This window comes from Scomber japonicus, chromosome 16 (assembly GCF_027409825.1).
Source record: "Scomber japonicus isolate fScoJap1 chromosome 16, fScoJap1.pri, whole genome shotgun sequence".
Classification (NCBI taxonomy): domain Eukaryota; kingdom Metazoa; phylum Chordata; class Actinopteri; order Scombriformes; family Scombridae; genus Scomber; species Scomber japonicus.
This window is the reverse complement of record NC_070593.1, coordinates 19,035,010-19,053,375: the sequence shown is the minus strand read 5'-3', so window position 1 is coordinate 19,053,375 and position 18,366 is coordinate 19,035,010. Positions and strand designations below refer to the sequence as shown.

The 18,366-nt window shown below is 42.0% G+C and overlaps 1 protein-coding gene across 1 annotated transcript; it reads left to right on the top strand.

Moving 5' to 3' along the window:
• Window positions 1-9,382: 9,382 nt before the first annotated feature.
• On the top strand, window positions 9,383-18,018 carry LOC128375432 (bcl-2-modifying factor-like). Its single transcript, XM_053335781.1, has 4 exons — window positions 9,383-9,472; window positions 11,479-11,678; window positions 12,334-12,536; window positions 17,752-18,018. The coding sequence occupies exons 2-4, from the start codon at window positions 11,504-11,506 to the stop codon at window positions 17,866-17,868; spliced, it is 495 nt and encodes a 164-aa protein (XP_053191756.1). The 5' UTR covers window positions 9,383-9,472; window positions 11,479-11,503; the 3' UTR covers window positions 17,869-18,018.
• Window positions 18,019-18,366: the final 348 nt, after the last annotated feature.

The following is an 18,366-nucleotide window of genomic DNA, read 5'->3' as shown; positions in this document are numbered from 1 at the left end:
TACATGGAGGTGAGGGTTACAGGTTCAACGATGTTCCACAGCTGTGATCTGAAGGTTGGAGGAAGGTTACATCCAGTTACATCTTCTCATAACAATCTATACATTTCTCATTTCAGCAGCACATGCTACGTGTAACAATAGGATTAGTTTTACATGAGAAGTGGCTTAAAAAGAGTATGAATTTTAAAAGGATGTTGATACCTTGAGGATGTTATTTCTGGACGATGGATTTTGTTTGATTTTCATTATCTAAATTCTCTCCCACTTGAAAGGGGACCCTTCCCCTCCATTAATAATTGACATTTTATTACTTTCCCCCCTCATCGTGGCAGGCATGTGCTTTGATGTGAGCCGCGTTCTTTTATCTGCTCTGTACTATGTATTGATCGCTGGGCAGATAAGAGCACAATCAAAGGGATTCCTCGTGGGGCAGTCAACACCCGGTCACCTCATACTCCTGGAATGTGGTCAAGCACTGGTACGACTCACTCTCACTATCACATCTCTTTGCATCCATCCACTTCTTATTTGGTTCATCTTGCCTGAGAGCCGCTTATGTGGTGGTTAAATATTCACACAGAATAACAAAGCTGTTGAAATGACATCATCTCAAGTAGAAAGAGAAGATGTGTTCAGCAGGAGGGCAAGTTGCCAGAAGGGGGGTTCCACCAAAAGAAACTGTCAGTGCTGAGCAGATTGGCTTTTCTCCATTAACTGTTAGTTCTGTGGCTGAGCATAACAGCGGATGATGATCTCATTCATAATGCTCATTACGGTTTACTGGAGATGCTTATCATCAGCTGGCTAACAAACAACTATGGACTGTATGGAAACAGTGTAAATTACAGTAGGATGCAGTGTTTTAGACAAATATAGTATGCCTCTTATCAACAGAAAACAATGGGAGTGGGTATATTGGACTGGGTTGCAATGGCATTGGTTTATTATACCAAAACATCCTACTATAACAAAAGTATATTTGTAGCACGTGAGCAACAGGGAAAAAGTGCTAAAGAGTGTCATCAGAATGATAAGCGCCACCCATCTACACGTGAGTTGGATTATAATTTCAAGATTGATATAATCCATCCATATTGGCAAACAGAACTGCTTTGTTTATTCTGTCAGACACTCTCCCACCTAAATATATTTCATACATTTAAGTCTCATATGCAGTTGCAGCGTTAAAGGCCAGGCATTGATTGTCATTCGACACTCGGAGACCAATAGTCAAAAGCACTTACAATAAAACATAGAGTGCAGTCATAATGAGCATATCCTATTTAACTGAACAAATACTGTAATGGCGACCTACAAAAATACATTGTCCATTTTCACTAGTGAACACTTAGAGACCATTAGCAGTAGTGTTAAAGCCATGCGTCTTTCCATCATCAATATCCCATAAGTGGACCTCTGCATGTTCACTGAGGGCCTTGGTCTGGTGAAATTCTCTCAGGCTGCTGATGCTGCTGTTGTTGATGACTTGTCCAGCCTGACTGACAGCACTTTTGTTTTCCGTGGATTAGGCAATCTGACTTCATCACAGTCCATGAGGGGGTTCACGTAACGCTACCTGGAGTTCACTACATCCATGTGACCCCTCCTGTCTACTAGCTGCCCTGAGGACAGGCCGTCGGCCCTCCAGACTGAGACTAGACGGTGGATGTAGTGCCACCATCCCCCACACACAGAGACACTGCACACACGCACACATACACACACAAAAAAATATATATATACACACACATACACACATACACACACACACACACACACACACAACACACACACACACGTATATACTTGAAACATTCTCAGATACTCTTGACCAGAGTGTAAATTTTTAATGAAATATACATTAAGGAGGATTCATGGGCTGATACATGATGTTTCCCCACAGCTAATATTTCAGCAGACTGTGTATCAGATCAGGATTGATTGATTGATTTTCTATCAGGCTGCTTCTTCTTGGATTAATAATTCAGGGTTATAACTTGTGACACCTTCAGCATATTCCATTACATGCTTTACATCAAGAGTTTCAGTTTTAAAAATTATCATTGCAAAAACAGATCAAAACAAAATGAGTGTGTCTCTGAATACATTTATGTTTCTTTGAGCATGTTTTGGGGAGTGTGAAGTGTGCGTACGTGCCTGTTGATGACTTTCTCTCTTGGCCTGCCGTCTGTGATGAGAAATGAGAGATGGCAGTGTCTGAGGTCACACTGATTACTTGTCTCCACATAGGGTCAAATGACTCTTAAATGTTTTGTTTACACTTCTACAACCACGTCTAGGCTATGAACCAAATATAGCGAAGCATTAAGATGGCATAAAACTCCAGATAATGAGTTGGAGTAGCAGATAATGAGCAAGAAAAATATGGGGTGACTCAGCCAACCCATAATTGTCATGCAACAATTCCATTCAATATATATATTTGTGTAATTTTTTGTATTTTTTTTTTATTTTCTCTCCCACATAAAATTCTAAAAGGAAAAGGTCAGTCATGATGGACCAGATTTATGTGTTGATTCACAGTTTCATGAAAGAGGATAGTGCAGTGTTTTTTGTTTAATAGCTCCTGCATCATTCAGGAGCATCTCCAGTTTCAGCTGGCTAGAGTCCTAGAATCAGATGAACAAGTGCTGGATGATTATCCGCACCAGTGTTAAGTACAAATTGCAGCAACCGTCTCTTGAAAGGACTTGCTGAAGCACATCAGATACAGTAGCTGTCCAGTTGGCTGCTAACTCAGTACTGTGGTACTTGTCTAAATACAAGCAAGTAAAGAGCACATGAGAGACAAGTGAACACACACAACAAACACATGCAGCCAAATCAAAAGAAAAACTTCACACTGATCACTTATCATGAAACTGTCTCTGTTGCATGATAAGTGAAGAGCATGAGTCAGTATATTCTGCTTCACCTGCATAGCAATAAGGAGGACAGGTGGCCTGAGGAGACCAAAGTCATATTTGATGCCCAACATCAGACTACTTACACCTGAAGAGTGTGACTTCATGATGACTCTAAGCTGATAACCCAACAACACACCAGCAGTTGTTGTGAGGATAAAGGATTAGCCTCTGTTTGCTTTTGCTGCTCTTTGAACCAGAAACAGAAAAGAAAGGATCTCACATGAAAGGCTCAACTTGGTGAGAAAGCACAGAATTGGGGGCGCTACCTCTCATCAAAGGGGTTGAGTCACTACAAGCACCCATGTCTGAGACCTCTTTCCAAAAAACCCATTGACAGGGGGCGCTTATGTGTCACTGCTGTTTGTCTTTGCAGGTGATGTTTTGTGTGTGTGTGTGTGTGTGTGTGTGTGTGTGTGTGTGAGATTTTCTTTTCTGTCTGTATGTTGACCGTGTCTGTCTGGCATATCAGGTAAGGTCTCTGTCTCCTTCCTACATTGTTGGTGGATAATGAGGTGTGATTAAATATGAATGCTAAGTGTTTGGTGGCTGGAGCCCAAAGCTGAAATCCGATCCAGTCGGGCCCACAGGCAGCATAATTAGTAGCTGATGATAGATGCCATTAATGGCGCTTTTCCACACAGTGCTTGCAGGCCTCTAAGCTGGACCTCCACACAGCAGCAGGCCGCCTTTGAGGCATCCACAGTTAATGAAGTCACAAATAAATAAATCCTGATACAGCTGTGGTGGTTCTGTTTAAAAACCAGAGCAATGATTGTAATCAGCTTTATTTTAATTGTTTAATGATCAACAGTGATTAAATATTAAGCCATTTGTTACATTTATTTGATCTTTTTTATTATTACCTCTGGGGATTTCATGTTGAAAGCATGACGAAAATCCTGCAGAAAACAATATCAGCATTTCAAAGCGCTGAAGGGCCAGTGTGACGCCTTTTAATGGTGGAGAAAAGCCCTTTGTGCATGCTTGATGGACTGTGTTGGGTTTTGAGGGCTCTGTGGATTGTCATAACCCTGGTGTGAGATTGACTCATTCATGGCGAGGGGACTCGAAGTCTTCATCCTCTGCTTCTCTGCTGCATGGCTGTGGACACCGCTGTGCTGCTTCACTTCAGAGGGAGAGACAGAGTCATGTCCACAGCTGTTAGGACATGCCTGCTTTGAGGTGCCGTGGCTTTAATGTGTGGAGCAGATTAAACAGGGTGTCTTTTGTGCAGAGGCTGAATAACTGGTCAGCTCCCACACAGTTGCCCAATCTTATCTACTGTTTGTGTGTACGTCTGTGTATGTCTGCGCATGAGTTTTTCTGCTGTTGCCACACCTACACTCTCATATTCTCAAAAGAGTGAGCAAAACAGCTTGACACACCAGTGAGTCTCATTAAGTGAAGCCTAGCATTTTCAAGAAGACTCCTGCCTACAAGTAGCCGATGGGCAAAATATCGAGAGAATCTTGAAGACAGCCCTCTGCATTTCAATTGATTCTTCTTGCTTGACATGAAAGCATCACCTCCAGTCTGTGAATTGCTGGACTTGAATGTACCTCAGCTATAATATAAACGGCACTGTATCATGCAGGGGTGTGCTACGCGAGGGCAGTAGTTGCCTGCAGTGAAGATCAAATGGTGGTTGGTTCAGCAAAGGGTCAGCATATTTGGACCAGTTAGACATGCCACAATAGTTTAAAGTCTCAGTTTTCCTCTTTTCCCACAGAGGAGGGCCTCCATGAGCTGGGATTAATGGAGGAATGAAATAAACATGTCTAAACTACAGACTGTGCACTGATATAGTGACCGTGGTTCTATTACAGGAGTCAGGCGACATGATTTCAAAGGTGAAATAGTTGATCAAACATGAGTGAATGATTCCCTTATAGGATTTCTGTAAAGCAGAATATATTATCTTAGTGTTTCCCACATTTAATGCCAAGAAACACTTGGCACGATTTAGTTAAAACATACAATGGCTTACGTTACATAATTTATGTTGAACCAAATGGCTGCATTAAAGGATAAGGCTTGTAATATGCTATATTTTTATAAAAAATCTCATGAAAAATCCCCCACCAACAATGCTTAAGATGTCTCGCCATACTTTCAGACCTCCCTACACTTAACAAAAACGACATTTTACAACTAGTTACTGTGCTTCTTAACAAAGGCTCTCAAAAGTACATTTGTTGGTGACTATTTTCAACCATGGTTATTTACAACAGCAGGAAAATAAAGTACAATGCCCATGTTAATTTGGATGAAGGAATACGTTGCCCAGAGTTGTCTGGCTCATTGACAGTAGTGGAATATTACTAAGTACATTTACTCAAGTGCTGTACAATTTTCAGGTATTTGTGCTTTACGTATTGTATTTCCATTGAATGCTTCTTTATACTTCTGCTCCACTACATTTATCTAACAATTGTAGTTACTATAGTTTGTCAATTCAGCTTGTTAATAAAAAATAATAAATTATGATGTATTTTTATAGATCAAGCTCCCCTGCAGTATGAAAAATAGATCAGCTCTATCTTTACCAGCTGTGACATCAGTGCTTACACTTCCTGAAATTCTGCATAATGAGTACTTTAACTTTTGGGGCTAAAGCTTTAAATACAAATTTGAATGTCAGACTTTAACTTGTAGCTAAGTACTTCTTCACTGTGGTGTATTGCTATTCTTACTCAAGTAAAAGATCTTAATCCTTATTCCACGACTGCTCATTGATGTGCATTTAATTGACAATTTAGGCCTATGTCACACAGGAATAAACTGTAGGCTATGAGACTTTGGTTAGACAGGTAAAAAAAAGGAACATTTTGAAGAATAAATGTTCTGGTGGTAATTTACTGAGGCAGTCTAAAACACACTGCATTCTGACATTTTTACACCAATCACAATTTCTGTTTCTCTTGAGAATGAGTTCTAGCATGGATGATATGATCCTCCACAATAACAAAGGCCATCCCTGAGAGTGTGAGGTTTGGCCAGTAGTCTGCAGCCAGACGGGGATCTATGATTACCAGACAGCACATACAAGGGTGGCAGTTTGTGTCAGTGCTCTGTTACCGGGCTCGTATCAGGTGTCATCACTTGAATAACTAGGCTGTGCTCCTTACTGTCATGATTTATAAAAGAGGCACAAAATTGAAAAGTGAATTATCTTCACCTGAGAGGACCTGTGAGGGTTTCTATACACAAATAGAAAACACTGAAAAATAGACACACTTTTCCTCTCTGTCTTCTCTTCATTCAGGTGTCACCTCTGGCTGCTCTGTCATCGACAATAACAAATACATTACAAATCAATATGAATGCCCAAATAACTCCCATGTAAAGGGCGCATTTTACTTCATCTGTGTGGTACTATAGACAATATATAGTGCATCACTTGAGTAACGAAAGTAATGGCAAAGGTCATATTTACTGCATTAATTTCTTCAGGTCACTTGGCTTAACAACAACAACAGATCACTTTGATGACATGATAACAGTCCTCATCCCATGGGAGGTTTGCATATGCTTACATGGATGCATGTGTATGTGCATACATACACGCAACCTCAAAAATGGTGTCACCTCTGATCAGATGGACTGCTGACCCTGATAAATTAAAATATCTTAAAAAATTCCTAAAATAGTAGCAAAAAGTTTACCGGATGTCTTCCAGGCATTACTTAAAGGTGACAAGAGAAATGCCAGAAAGGGCAGAAAAAGGAGCCCACTTTCGTTATCAGGTCACTGCTGCTGTATGATCTCTTTCATTGGGTCAGTGTGCCGCACATGCCTCATCTAACTGGCTAGCAGTCAGGATGCGGTTGCCATGGAACATGTCCAGTTGGAGCAAATGAAATCCCTCCTTTCCAGTTTCCAGGCAGGATTCACATGCTGAGAATGTTTTGGTGTGTGTGTGCGAGTGTATGTGTGTGCACACATGCATATAGAGAATGAGATATCAAGAGCTTTTGGGGTTACAGAAGAAGTAGGTCATGTGATTGTGCAGCCATGTGTGTTTGTGCATGTTTGCGTGCATGAGTATGCACGCACACACTTCTGCAAGTGTGTGTGGGCGTGCATGCTTTACTCTTCAGAAGTAGCTTTCTGATGTAACATAAACTGATGCCTGCCTTCTCTCTCTCAGGGTTCTCAGGCGTCAGTGTGAACTTGTTTATGAACACTTGCTTTGCACAATGCAAGCACTAGTCAATAACAACACTGTTGGCATTGGAGACAGAAACAGTAAGAGATATTTGCAAGGTGCCATATCCTGTTAATATACTGTATATTTTCCTTTCAGTGAGAGAATTGTCTGTGTTAGGGTGTAAAAATGTAATTTGTGTGCACTTTAAAGACTTTGAGGCTTTTCTTTCACCAATAAAATACACAGCCCAGTTCGTTCAGTCAACAGTGTCCTGAATTTAAAATTTATGTTCCTAGATAGTGGTAAGAGCAGCAGTGAATTTATCCATATTCATTATTTATGCTATAGAGGCCTGTCTTTGTGTCCCACTGAGAATTGCTTTATGGCCTCCATGATTTGTGCAGCTACTTATACACCACTTATACATACTAATGAATAACATAAGTTTGTTTTCTTAAGATATAGATACGGCCATCAATACTTTACACTTAGGTTTTTCATTAATATTTTATTTTGGGATTTTTGAATAATAAATAATATAATAATAAACACTTCGTTACAAGTTAACACAGACATTCAGACTTTTCCTCATTCTCACAGCTTATAATTCAGTGCATTTGAACACTTCACCATTTACTCTGTGTTGATGGCAGCCACCTATTCAAAATATTTTCTCTGTAATTATAGGTTATTAACAGTCTCCTTAAGTCGCAGGAAGCTCCTTTGTTTGGCTGGAGCACAAAAGAAAGCTGCAACTAATGCTCCCACATCTATGTGCTTTTTGTTGTTTACAGTGGTCACTAAGTGTCCAATATCACAGTAAGTGAGGAAACCAATCCCCTCTTCCACAGTGCATCCCCACCTTTTTGGATAGGCCACAGATGGAACAAAGTCCAAACTTTGAAGTCTATCCAATTCAGGCAGGACAGAGGAAGCAGGGAGCCATGACTTCTCACAAAGCTCCGTGATGGGACACCAAAGCTGAGTTACAGAGGAGCTGGGGGAAGGGTGATGCTCTGTGAGAGAATGCAGAGGGTCTGCTTCACCTCCAGCTGGTCATGGGTGTATTGATCAGTGATCGCCCTGAGGGGAGAGGGCAGATCACCAGCACCTGCACTGCCCTCCATAACAAGTGGCTGACTACAATCAGCTCAGACGGACATCGTTAACTGTCAAGTTATGTGCTGAATGTAAATAATGTAGTTATTCTACTCAGTTATAATAGAAAATAAAAGTGATACAGTATGCCCGACTGATAATTTATGGTCATTATAATCATTATGAAGTAATTAATAAATCAATTGGAACTTGCCTATTTGAGCTGACATACATCCTCCTATGATAACTACTTTAAGACCTAATTTATGGTGTCAAAGCTAAAGTATGTTATTTCAAGAAAAGAAAAAAACGAAACACCCATACCCACACAACACACACAGTATACTGCTACAGGTGCCTCCTTACAGTTTATAGATCAAGACCTAGATCTAGACCACTTCCAGTGAATGTAGGTCATTTCTATTATATAAAAATTCACATAAATTGTCAGTTATTACTTTGTTGATCTATTCAATAACATAATACATACATAACATACCCCGGTATTCGGAAACATACACATAGATGTGAAATTATGAATTAAATATGCTTGCTGAAATGCAAATGAAATGGGAAAATCTACTGTATTGACCTACAGAATAGATCTTAACATGGGACACTAACACTTACACATATTGACTGAGTATTGTATAATTACTATGTATGGAATATTCAATATTTTATTTATTTATTTATTGTGTTTGTGAGTTCCTCCGTCTAAAATATCAGATGAATATGGATGTTAATGTTTTTTAACTTTGTTTATTCCTTTTCCTATTTAAACACACAGCACAGTCATAGTAAAGCTTCCTGGTGACAGCAGTGCACTTTCTGTAGCTGGAGGTTTTGTGACCAGATGAGCAGTAACAATGTGAAAGCGGTCTCGTGCTACGGGGAATTTCCCATCCACGTGTCTGAATACGCGATGGAGAAGGCGGATAAAAACAAACTCGATGATTGGCTACAGAAACCTAATATGAATCACCCTTAAAGGGACAGGCTCCAGGTCCGCTTGAATGCTATGGAGTTGTCCGACAGAAATGCACGAGTTTTTTAGGAGGTTTTATTTACCAACCTCAGCGCCACGCCCCGGCGGGCGGAGTCCGGCGGAGTCAGTTTGGAGCTGACGTCGGCGAAATGAAATCGCCTTGTTGCCGATTTCCTCACAGAATGGAAGTTGTCGTGGAGGTGATACGGACTAAACTTGCTTGACTTGGTAGGATATTGAACTCGGTGTCCCAGCTTTTTTTGCTCTTCAAAGTTCAAGACAGCCGTAACAACGAAGCCCGTCTGTGTGGTAAGTTCATGAGAAAACACCGTTAAACGCTCTTATTCAACGCCGAACAGCGGGCGTCAGTAGTCGGCTTTGACATTAAGAAACATCCGCGTCCTCTGGAAGCAACAAAACAACGTGTCGGTGTTGTTGTTGTTGAAACAGCTGCAGCAAATTAGACATTTGTCGTGTATGTTTGCTAGTTGACTTCAGTGAAACTCTAAAGCCGCCCAACTAAGAGTGATATTAAATTAAAACAGCCTATCACTCATACGGCAGAGATTTGAATTATACCGGCTTTCCCGGTTTACAGAGCTCAGGCGGTGAATGGACTTGATTGCAGGGACTGTTTTACCGCAAGTTTCGTGTTTCAGACCTTTACTGACAACCGCTTTATCCATGTATTAACATGATTTGTGTGTTTAAACATCTAATTACACATTTAGTATAGACACTTATTTTCAAAATTACATTTTTTTTACTTTATTTGCGCGCGCGTATTCGAGCTATTTTCTGTCTTTTTTTTTAAATAATGATTGCAACATGTTTTTATTATAACTTTTTTTTAGTGTGTGGATGATTGATTTTTGCAGATTGTACCAGTACTGTGGTGGTGCTTGCAGCTTGAGTAGATCATGTGTTACTTACAGCTTCGTAGCCTGATCCGCATAATGTTACATTCAGTGTAAATGGTGTGATGTGAGGCTCTTGATGTTGTTGGATAAAAAAAAACGGTGTCAGTAAGAGCTACATAACCACCACCACCCCCCATCTGTGCCTCCTTCCCTTTTGTCGGGGTTATTTTGTTTGCAGCAGGGGGAGCCACTGTCTGACAAAAACAGCTCACTGCCTGGTCAGTAGAGCTGCACATAGAGCAGTTCAGGATATTTGGAAGTTAAGCCTAGTTTTTTTCCGCCTTAGACTCCTATGTTCTTACTCTATGTTTGTCAAAACAAAGCATTAAGTGGTTTTACACACAGGGTTTATTGTCAAGGCTCGCAGTATATCGTGAGGTCTGGGCATGTTAGAGACAGGCCAATCTGCTTATGTGGGGTGAAGAAATGAAAACTCCCTCTCGGGGAGCTGGCAAGCTGACAGACCAGGGTATGGAGAGTGGCTTAGGATTTTCCTCAAAGACTGTCATTACTCTTTTTCTTTGGACCCTAATTTGGAAGTGTGGTAGGAGCCTAACCCTGTATTACAACTCGATGGTGACTTGGGGGTTAGCTGGTGAGGCAACTTGAATTTCATCCATATTTTGATAACTCTTTGACCCACTCAGTGACTCAGGGTTGAGTGGAGTGCATCATTGACACTGGTGAGATTGCCAAGTGCTCCTTATGAATCTTGCCAGACTGCAGCAAAGTTGTTTTAATGACTTGTAATCTTTTTTTTTTAAGTACAATACAGTTTAAATATGTACAGTGTAAATGTCAGATAGTTATGTGTGTACTGATACTTCCAATTGTTTGCTGGTAAAGTACTAGATATTAGGGATGTACATTGGTTATCATGAGACCATTAATTTAGAAACTGAGTTCCTGTCCACAGGACTGTTTAGTACAGACAAGGAGAATCTACCTCTCTATTAACCTTGTCAGCCAAATGCCCATTGAGGCAAATGTAACTCAACCAAGTCTCTTAACCGCAGTGAATTGTGTGGTTTCATCACTGAGATGAACAGAGCCATTTGTCTAAATAAGCACTGAGCTCTGCCACAAATGAAGGCAGACCGTTTGCTCATTTTTTTCTTCCCCAACTTGTCCAATGTGGTTTTATTGATTTAAGGGCACTTATTATAAACTAGACAGGTTGTCTATAATGATAATGAAAGCTTTGGAAGAAGGAACGTATAATGAACGTGTCTGAGATCATCTCATCAGGGTTAATGCAGACTTGTTCAAGGTTACCATCATTAGTTTCAGTCAGGGTAACTTGGGATGTCTTTGAATTATGTAGTCACTGGAAGATAAATCTCCTATATTCAGCTGTTGTAATAACCTCTCTTTCTCTGTCATTTTCCGTTTAAGGCTGCTCATCTTATAGTGCCCCCGTATGGACGATGAGGAGGATGATTTGGTGTTTGGGCCAGTCCCCCACTGCTGGCGCACCACATTCAGGGAGATAAAGTGTGAAGACCGGGGCACACAGACACCTGGCCCTGTCCTGGCATCGACCAACGGCATGCTGCCCTGTGGAGTTGCAGAGGAGCCCAGACCACTCTTCTACGGTGAGGCTGATGACATACAGTATTTCAAAAGAGAAACAGGAACAGTGCCATGTACGTGATAGCCAGTGCTATAAAACTGAAGCACAAAACAATAATATGAGACTTACTGTGAGAAATGGGTAACAATGTTGCAGCACTGATCTCGCCCGTGGCGCCTGATAGTTGTGATCACAGCAGCTTTTATGGTCTGTATGGAGTGTACCCAGCTGCTTTGCTATTCAAAAGGCGCCAGACTGGCATTGTGACTGAAAGGACGTGACAGGAGTGTTCACCTGCGTAAGCAGCAACTGCACAGAGAACTGATTATCAGTGACAGCAAAGTTACAATGGCGCCAAGCAATCATTGCAGAGTAGCTCCATAACTACAATAACAGTCCTCAAATCATTGTTCTGTGTGTTTGTTGTTTGTAATTGACTTTTGAAACTGTTAACTGACACACAGTGTTTGATTAAAATGAAAACGCAACAGCTGTGAAAGCTGTCATTTAAACCAAGAAATCTGAATTGAATCACAGACACGTTTAGCAGTTCTTAACTGCTCTTTGTACCTGTTGCATCATCAGCATAGGCATAGAATTGCAGTAAACAACACCCTGTCAGGTGTCATTGCTGTACATACATTTTCATATTAATAATAAGCACCGGTACTCTACAGGCAACGCAGGTTTTCGATTGCACTTCCCAGCACACTTTGAGCTTGTTGGGGATCAGGAAGCGAGGCAACGGGAGAGTGCAGAGGAGCAAAACGGGATGGAGCGGCGACCCCAGCAACAACCTGTGGCGCGCAGCATGGAGGCCTGCATTGGCCAGAAACTCCAGCTAATAGGAGACCAGTTTCATCGGGAACATCTACAACTGGTGAGGGGGAAAGATGCACCTTCCTGACGTTACAAACTCAAGACAGGCACGTTGGCCTCTAGTTTTATGGCAGTGTAGCTGTGTTGTAAATATTAATGTAACAGTTTCCAAATTTGACTAATAGATACTACCAATAGAAACCACATGTGACTGCCAACAGGCAAACAAATCTCCTTCCCGTTACAACAAGAGCTTCTGAATAGCACACACAGCTGAGTCGGCAAGATAAAATGTACTAAAAAGCAAGGCAGTTTCACTATTACACAATTCAAACAGTCTCTGTAATATTACACTGATAGTTAATGAGAAAAGCACAATAAAAACACTTCTTGCCTTCACAACATAGAAATAAAAATAAGCAACTTTCACACCTAATTATTTCTTACACAGGAGGAAATTAAATGAACATTTAGCAAATTGTAATATTTCTGGATCCATCATTTCTGCTTGGATTACTGTCCAGGAGCCGCATGCTCAGGTAAATGTGAGCTGTGTAGTGTCGACTGGAGCCTCCTGAGTCTAAATGGTTTACTGAAACTTAATGTTATATGTATATTTTCCTGTGATGAAGGCCAATTATATCATTAGCATAAATGGGCCATACACAGATAACCCATACAGCTCATTATTTTAAATTGATAACAGCATTATTTTTTCAGTTTCTGTTAGCTTTACGGTAGTGCTGTGCTACAGATAACATGTATTGCTGCCGCCATCAAACTAGAGGATGTTCTGTCTGTGTGTGTGTGTGTGTGTGTGTGTGATTCTATTAGTGTGTTAAGTTTAGAGCCCTGTTTTTAAGGTACCGGCAGAAAAAAAGAGCCTAGTAACACAATTCTCAAATTTTTGTATTAATATTTGGATCACATTTTGATCTTGCAAAGATTTATGGTGGGTCAAAAGTTTGCTCTCTTTTATTGTGTTTGCTCCATATTTGTTTTGGAGAGGCTGTGCACATGTAGAACTTTGGCCTAGCTTCTCACCCCCCTCTCTCCTCCCCCAAGCTAAAGACATTGCTGAACCAGGACAGCCCTTCCCCCACCTTGCCAACCCCAGGCCCTCCCCCTGCCTCCTCTTCCTGTTTATTTCTGTCTCTTTCTCTCTCTCTCTCTCTCTCTCTCTCTCTCTTTTCTCCTGTTTCCTCAGTGTGTTGTGGAGGCAAATGGCATTAAGGATGCCTGGCCTCAAAGCACACGACACTGTGGTCAGGATGACACTGTCCACTGAGTCGGCGTGCTGCGTAACATCACTTATATGTGGGTGTGTTGTAAAACCATCACACGCTATTGTTTTGTTGGCGGTAACAGCAAAAATATACATAAACCCTCAGGAGATTTTCTGTCTTGCATATGTACAAGTGTTTTGTTGCACAAGTGGTCGAGAGTCTAACACACAACTACATATAAATTCACACATGCACATTTTAAACACACACAACTACATATACTAGCGAGATGTGGAAAAAGCAGAAGTGGCAGGAGTCTGTAAACATGTTGTAACCCGAAGCTCTAAGCATGAGCCCCGAGGGGAACAGCTGTGGTTCCAGGGAGTCTCCACTCAGGCCCTTCCCTGGGTGAGGAGCGGCCAGGAGACACCCAAATAAGAGGTCAATGCAACCATAGGGTGAAGGGGGGTGGGGGTTGGCATCCATAATGATGGTATAAGCAAGTATATGAGGCAGTGAGGTTTGGAAATGAACCTCAAATGATCAAGTAACAACCATCTTCTGTTGTTTTTAAACCCCCCCCCCCCCTTTTGGGAAATGCTACCCTCCCTGCCTCATACATAATATGATTTTTTTTTTCTTTAACCATTCTCCGAGGTGCGAGACAGTTTCTGATTTTCTCATACGCTTATCAAGCTGAAGTTATTTATACCCCTGCATCTCAACGTGACTCATGTATTGTGACACTGGCAGACGCACATAGGCATATAGACAACCAGACAGTCAGACAGGAGGGTTGCATGGGTGTGTGTCTGTGTGTGTCTGTGTGTGTGTGTGTGTGTGTGTGTGTGTGCGTGTGTGCGTGTGTGCGTGTGTGTGTGGCTGGGCCCTGACGCACAACAAAGACAGGCCTGGGTCAGAGGATGAGGAAGTGGCTTGCGCTCTCTTTGCTGGTTGAGTAAACACGAGAGAGGACAGTCAGAGTGAGAGCAGGCCTCTGAAGTTACACCCTAAAGTTACAAGTGTCAGGATACTGATACATATTGTGATAGTCAATGAGCAATCATGAGAGTAACTTATAAGGCAGCGCAATGAAGAGTTTGTAATAGTAATTTGCATAGAGCGTAGTATTACATTTGTTGACATATGTTATTCAAGTTGAGCTTAGCAACATTTCTGCCCGTGTGTGTGTGTGTGTGTGTGTGTGTGTGTGTGTGTGTGTATTTGAAGTTCACTGTCCTTGTCGTAACGTGATGTTTACACAACCCCAAAACACTGATGTGCGGTTTTGGATGCGTGATTCCACTGCAGCCTGTAATTTCTATTTCTGGCTCTGTGGTGTGGTTGTGCAATTAATTGTATTGAATGTGCATGTGTACATGCTCATGCATGAATACACCCATACTTGTTTTTCTACTTTTTGCCATCTGTCACTTCTCACTATCACACGGTCTGACAGTCACTACAAAAACTCTCACTCAGTATTAGTGAGAGTTTGTCAGCTTTCGCTCCCGTCTGCTCCTGTCAGTGGGTGATTGCAGTTATTCATTGCAGACACTTGTCCCTGAGCCATCCAAGTGCCTTTGACTGCATCCTTCTTAATAGAGTTAGGGAACAACGTGGCTGCGAGTGTTCTCCGTGGGAGCCCGTAGCCCCCGGCAAAAGCAGGGATTAGGTAGCAAAGGAGTGCTGGTGGTGGATGCTGACAGATAAATTGCTCCTCAGTCAGAGAGAGCTGGAGGGGACACTCAGGTCCCTAGAGGACTGCTGACATTAGCCGGCCCGCCATTTGAGACACGGCAATAATGACAGTCACAATGGCAGGAAGACAGCTCCAGCCTGCATAGGGCAAGGAGCAGAGTTGGGTTTCATCCCCATGTTTTTTTAAGCGAGACGACTCCTGGTGCTTTCGATAGGAGGTGTTGAAAGCAGGGTTTAATATCGCCCGTGTGTGTGTGTGTGTGTGTGTGTGTGTGTGTGTGTGTGTGTGTGTGTGTCTACACGTATGCAGCATTCGTGGCTTTATCTCATCGCTGTTCCAGTGAGGGCACAGCACTCTCTCCTTTCAGCACTTGTAGAGGGGGGTGGGGGGCTGGGTGGACTTGCACTGGAGATAAAAAAAAATATGAGGCCATATCAGTCATGGGTCTGTTATGGGTTTAGTTGATGGTGATTTTTTTGCTGTTCTCTAGTATCTAATACCACCATCCTTTTTGTTTTTCCTGAGCTCCTTGTCTGCTCCCTGATGTCACTAATCCAAAGTTTCTTGCTATTGAGGCTGGCCTGTTTGCCTAAGAGATAAGGGGGAGCTTCTGAGCAGCTGGCTTGACAGACAGCCCACATGGGACACTGATAAAGCACATCAGGCTAGTGTCAGAGTGACGACACTGAGCATCTGGCTAGACTCTGCCGCTCCATCGACGGCTAAATTTAGAGCAGCAAGTCTCATTTTGACAGTTGGTGGCGTGACTCATGACTAAGTTGCAACAGGCCTACGCACACCTCTTTTTCTCACTCTGTTTGTCTCAGTGTCGCTCTCTCAGCTTGATAGAGTAGAGGGCAAAAGGTCACTGTCACAGGAACATTCTGTTTCTGTTTATAAAGATTAATTGCTCTTCATGTAGCTTGTAGTGAACACAAGCTTTGTAGCATGATAAATCCTTCAGTTTACTGGTTGGACTCTTGGACATAGTGATGTACAATATACATAGAACTACAAATGTACAGTCATTCTGTCTTTCATTTTCCTGAGCAGAGAGATCTAACTGGCATGTAATTTGGTTATAAATTTATAAGACTTGGGACATGCCAGTGTTTACCAAGTATAGCCAAGCTTGCTGCCAACAGGGCCTCATATGTATCACTGTGAGCTCATCCACATCGCTGTATATCCTTATTGTCTTTGTTCATATAAAGTAGACATTATGCTTGTAATTATTTCCTTATCAAAATATCCCCAGGCAAGAGTTAGATACATCATACAACAGAGAACTGGTTTAATCAAAATACCCACTAGCCTGCCTTGATTTTTTTTTTTACCTCTCCATTTTTCTTTTGAACAAAAAGCAGTAAGTGTAAGTGAATAGTAAGTGAGATGCACACATGCTGGTTGGAACCTGACTACGCTTATGCAACACCCTGCAATGTTCACCACAAATTGATAAGAGTATAGAAACCCAGAGGCTTATCACAATGGCAGTTCTAACTAGGTCAATGTTTGGACACTACCTTAACATTCAAATAAGTATAGCGTATCTAGTCTCTGCCTTCAGATAGTTTGGGCTTTCGTAAACAGCAGAATGTTGCCAAGAGAAGGTAGTACACTTTTGTGCATTTTTACGACAAACTAATCTCAAGTCTTCTTAGTTTACGACCATTGTGGTTTTAAAATAGCTATAGCATTATCAGGCATGGTGGAGTCTGCCTTTCGTCTGCAGATGAACTGTTGGTGTGCAGGGCTGGGCTACTGTACCTCACTCATGCAGATATATTCTTTTCCAGAGGCTCCCTGCCCCTCATCAAGAGCTCCCTAATCCCATTTGGTGCAATTATCTTATCTCGGCTTCTCAATGGCAGAGATAGCATTATCCCCCTAATCGCACACAATCCAATTGGCTCGCAAACCTGAGAGTCTCCTCCTGCACCACTGCTGCTAGTCTCTGCCAGAAAGATTAGAAAAAGTGTGGCCGTGTGATGAATGTGTTTATGGTTTGGAATGTCTGTCGGGAAGCCCGGATTGTGTTGGGATCCCCGGTCCACACACAAAGGGAGGCCTCTCTAATAAGTATTGTTGGGGACAGAAGCAGACTGTTGTGAAAATATCAGCGTCGTTACGGTGTCTGGTTTTGTCTTACCCTCCTTTTGAGTTGACCCTTTTTCACTTTGCTCACTGCCAATCAGCACACGTCACAGCCAGCATAAACTGAAGCTTACACTAAATACCCACTGACTATTTCTGGCACTGCATTTTTTGTGATTGAGTTTCACCTTGGTTGCTGTCCACATGGGTTTTTGCGCCGCTCTAACGTTCGTCTCTATTTGTTGTTGCAGTATCATCGAAACCAAAGGAACCAGGGGCCGCTGTGGTGGCGCCTGGCCACAGCTCTGCTCAGCCTTCTGTTTGACAGGGGCTTTATTGCTGGAGGAGGTGGAGCAGGACGGAGGTGAGGGGGGTCTTCTCCTCATGTCCGTTTTCATCATCTCCTAGAAACTGGACTCCTAATGGCACTGTCAAATCTATCACGGGTCTGTTGTGGGAGAAAAAGAAAGGAGAAGCAAAAGGTCACCGCAGGACGGAGACAACCAACTTTTATACAAGGACGTGTGTTTTTTCTTCTCAAGAAGATGCCATGATGCCCCGAGATTCCTCCACAGGACAATGTGCATATTTTGGTATACGTGTGGTGTAGTAGTTTTGTACAGTACATTGTTCTTGTTAAATTTTTTGCACTTCACAATGTATCCATCTTTAATGACCTCCACAGACCCTGGGAATGCCTTATTCAACGTCTGCTGCCAGAATGAGTATTGCGCAAATTTTTGCAGGCAAGATAAGATGGTTAGGAAATGAAAGTAAGTGTGGTGAGAGGTTTTCTTTTCTGAAGTTTCCCAGGTAACCAGTCAAGTTGATTTACTAATTTCCAAAGAGGCATCTTCTCAGAACAA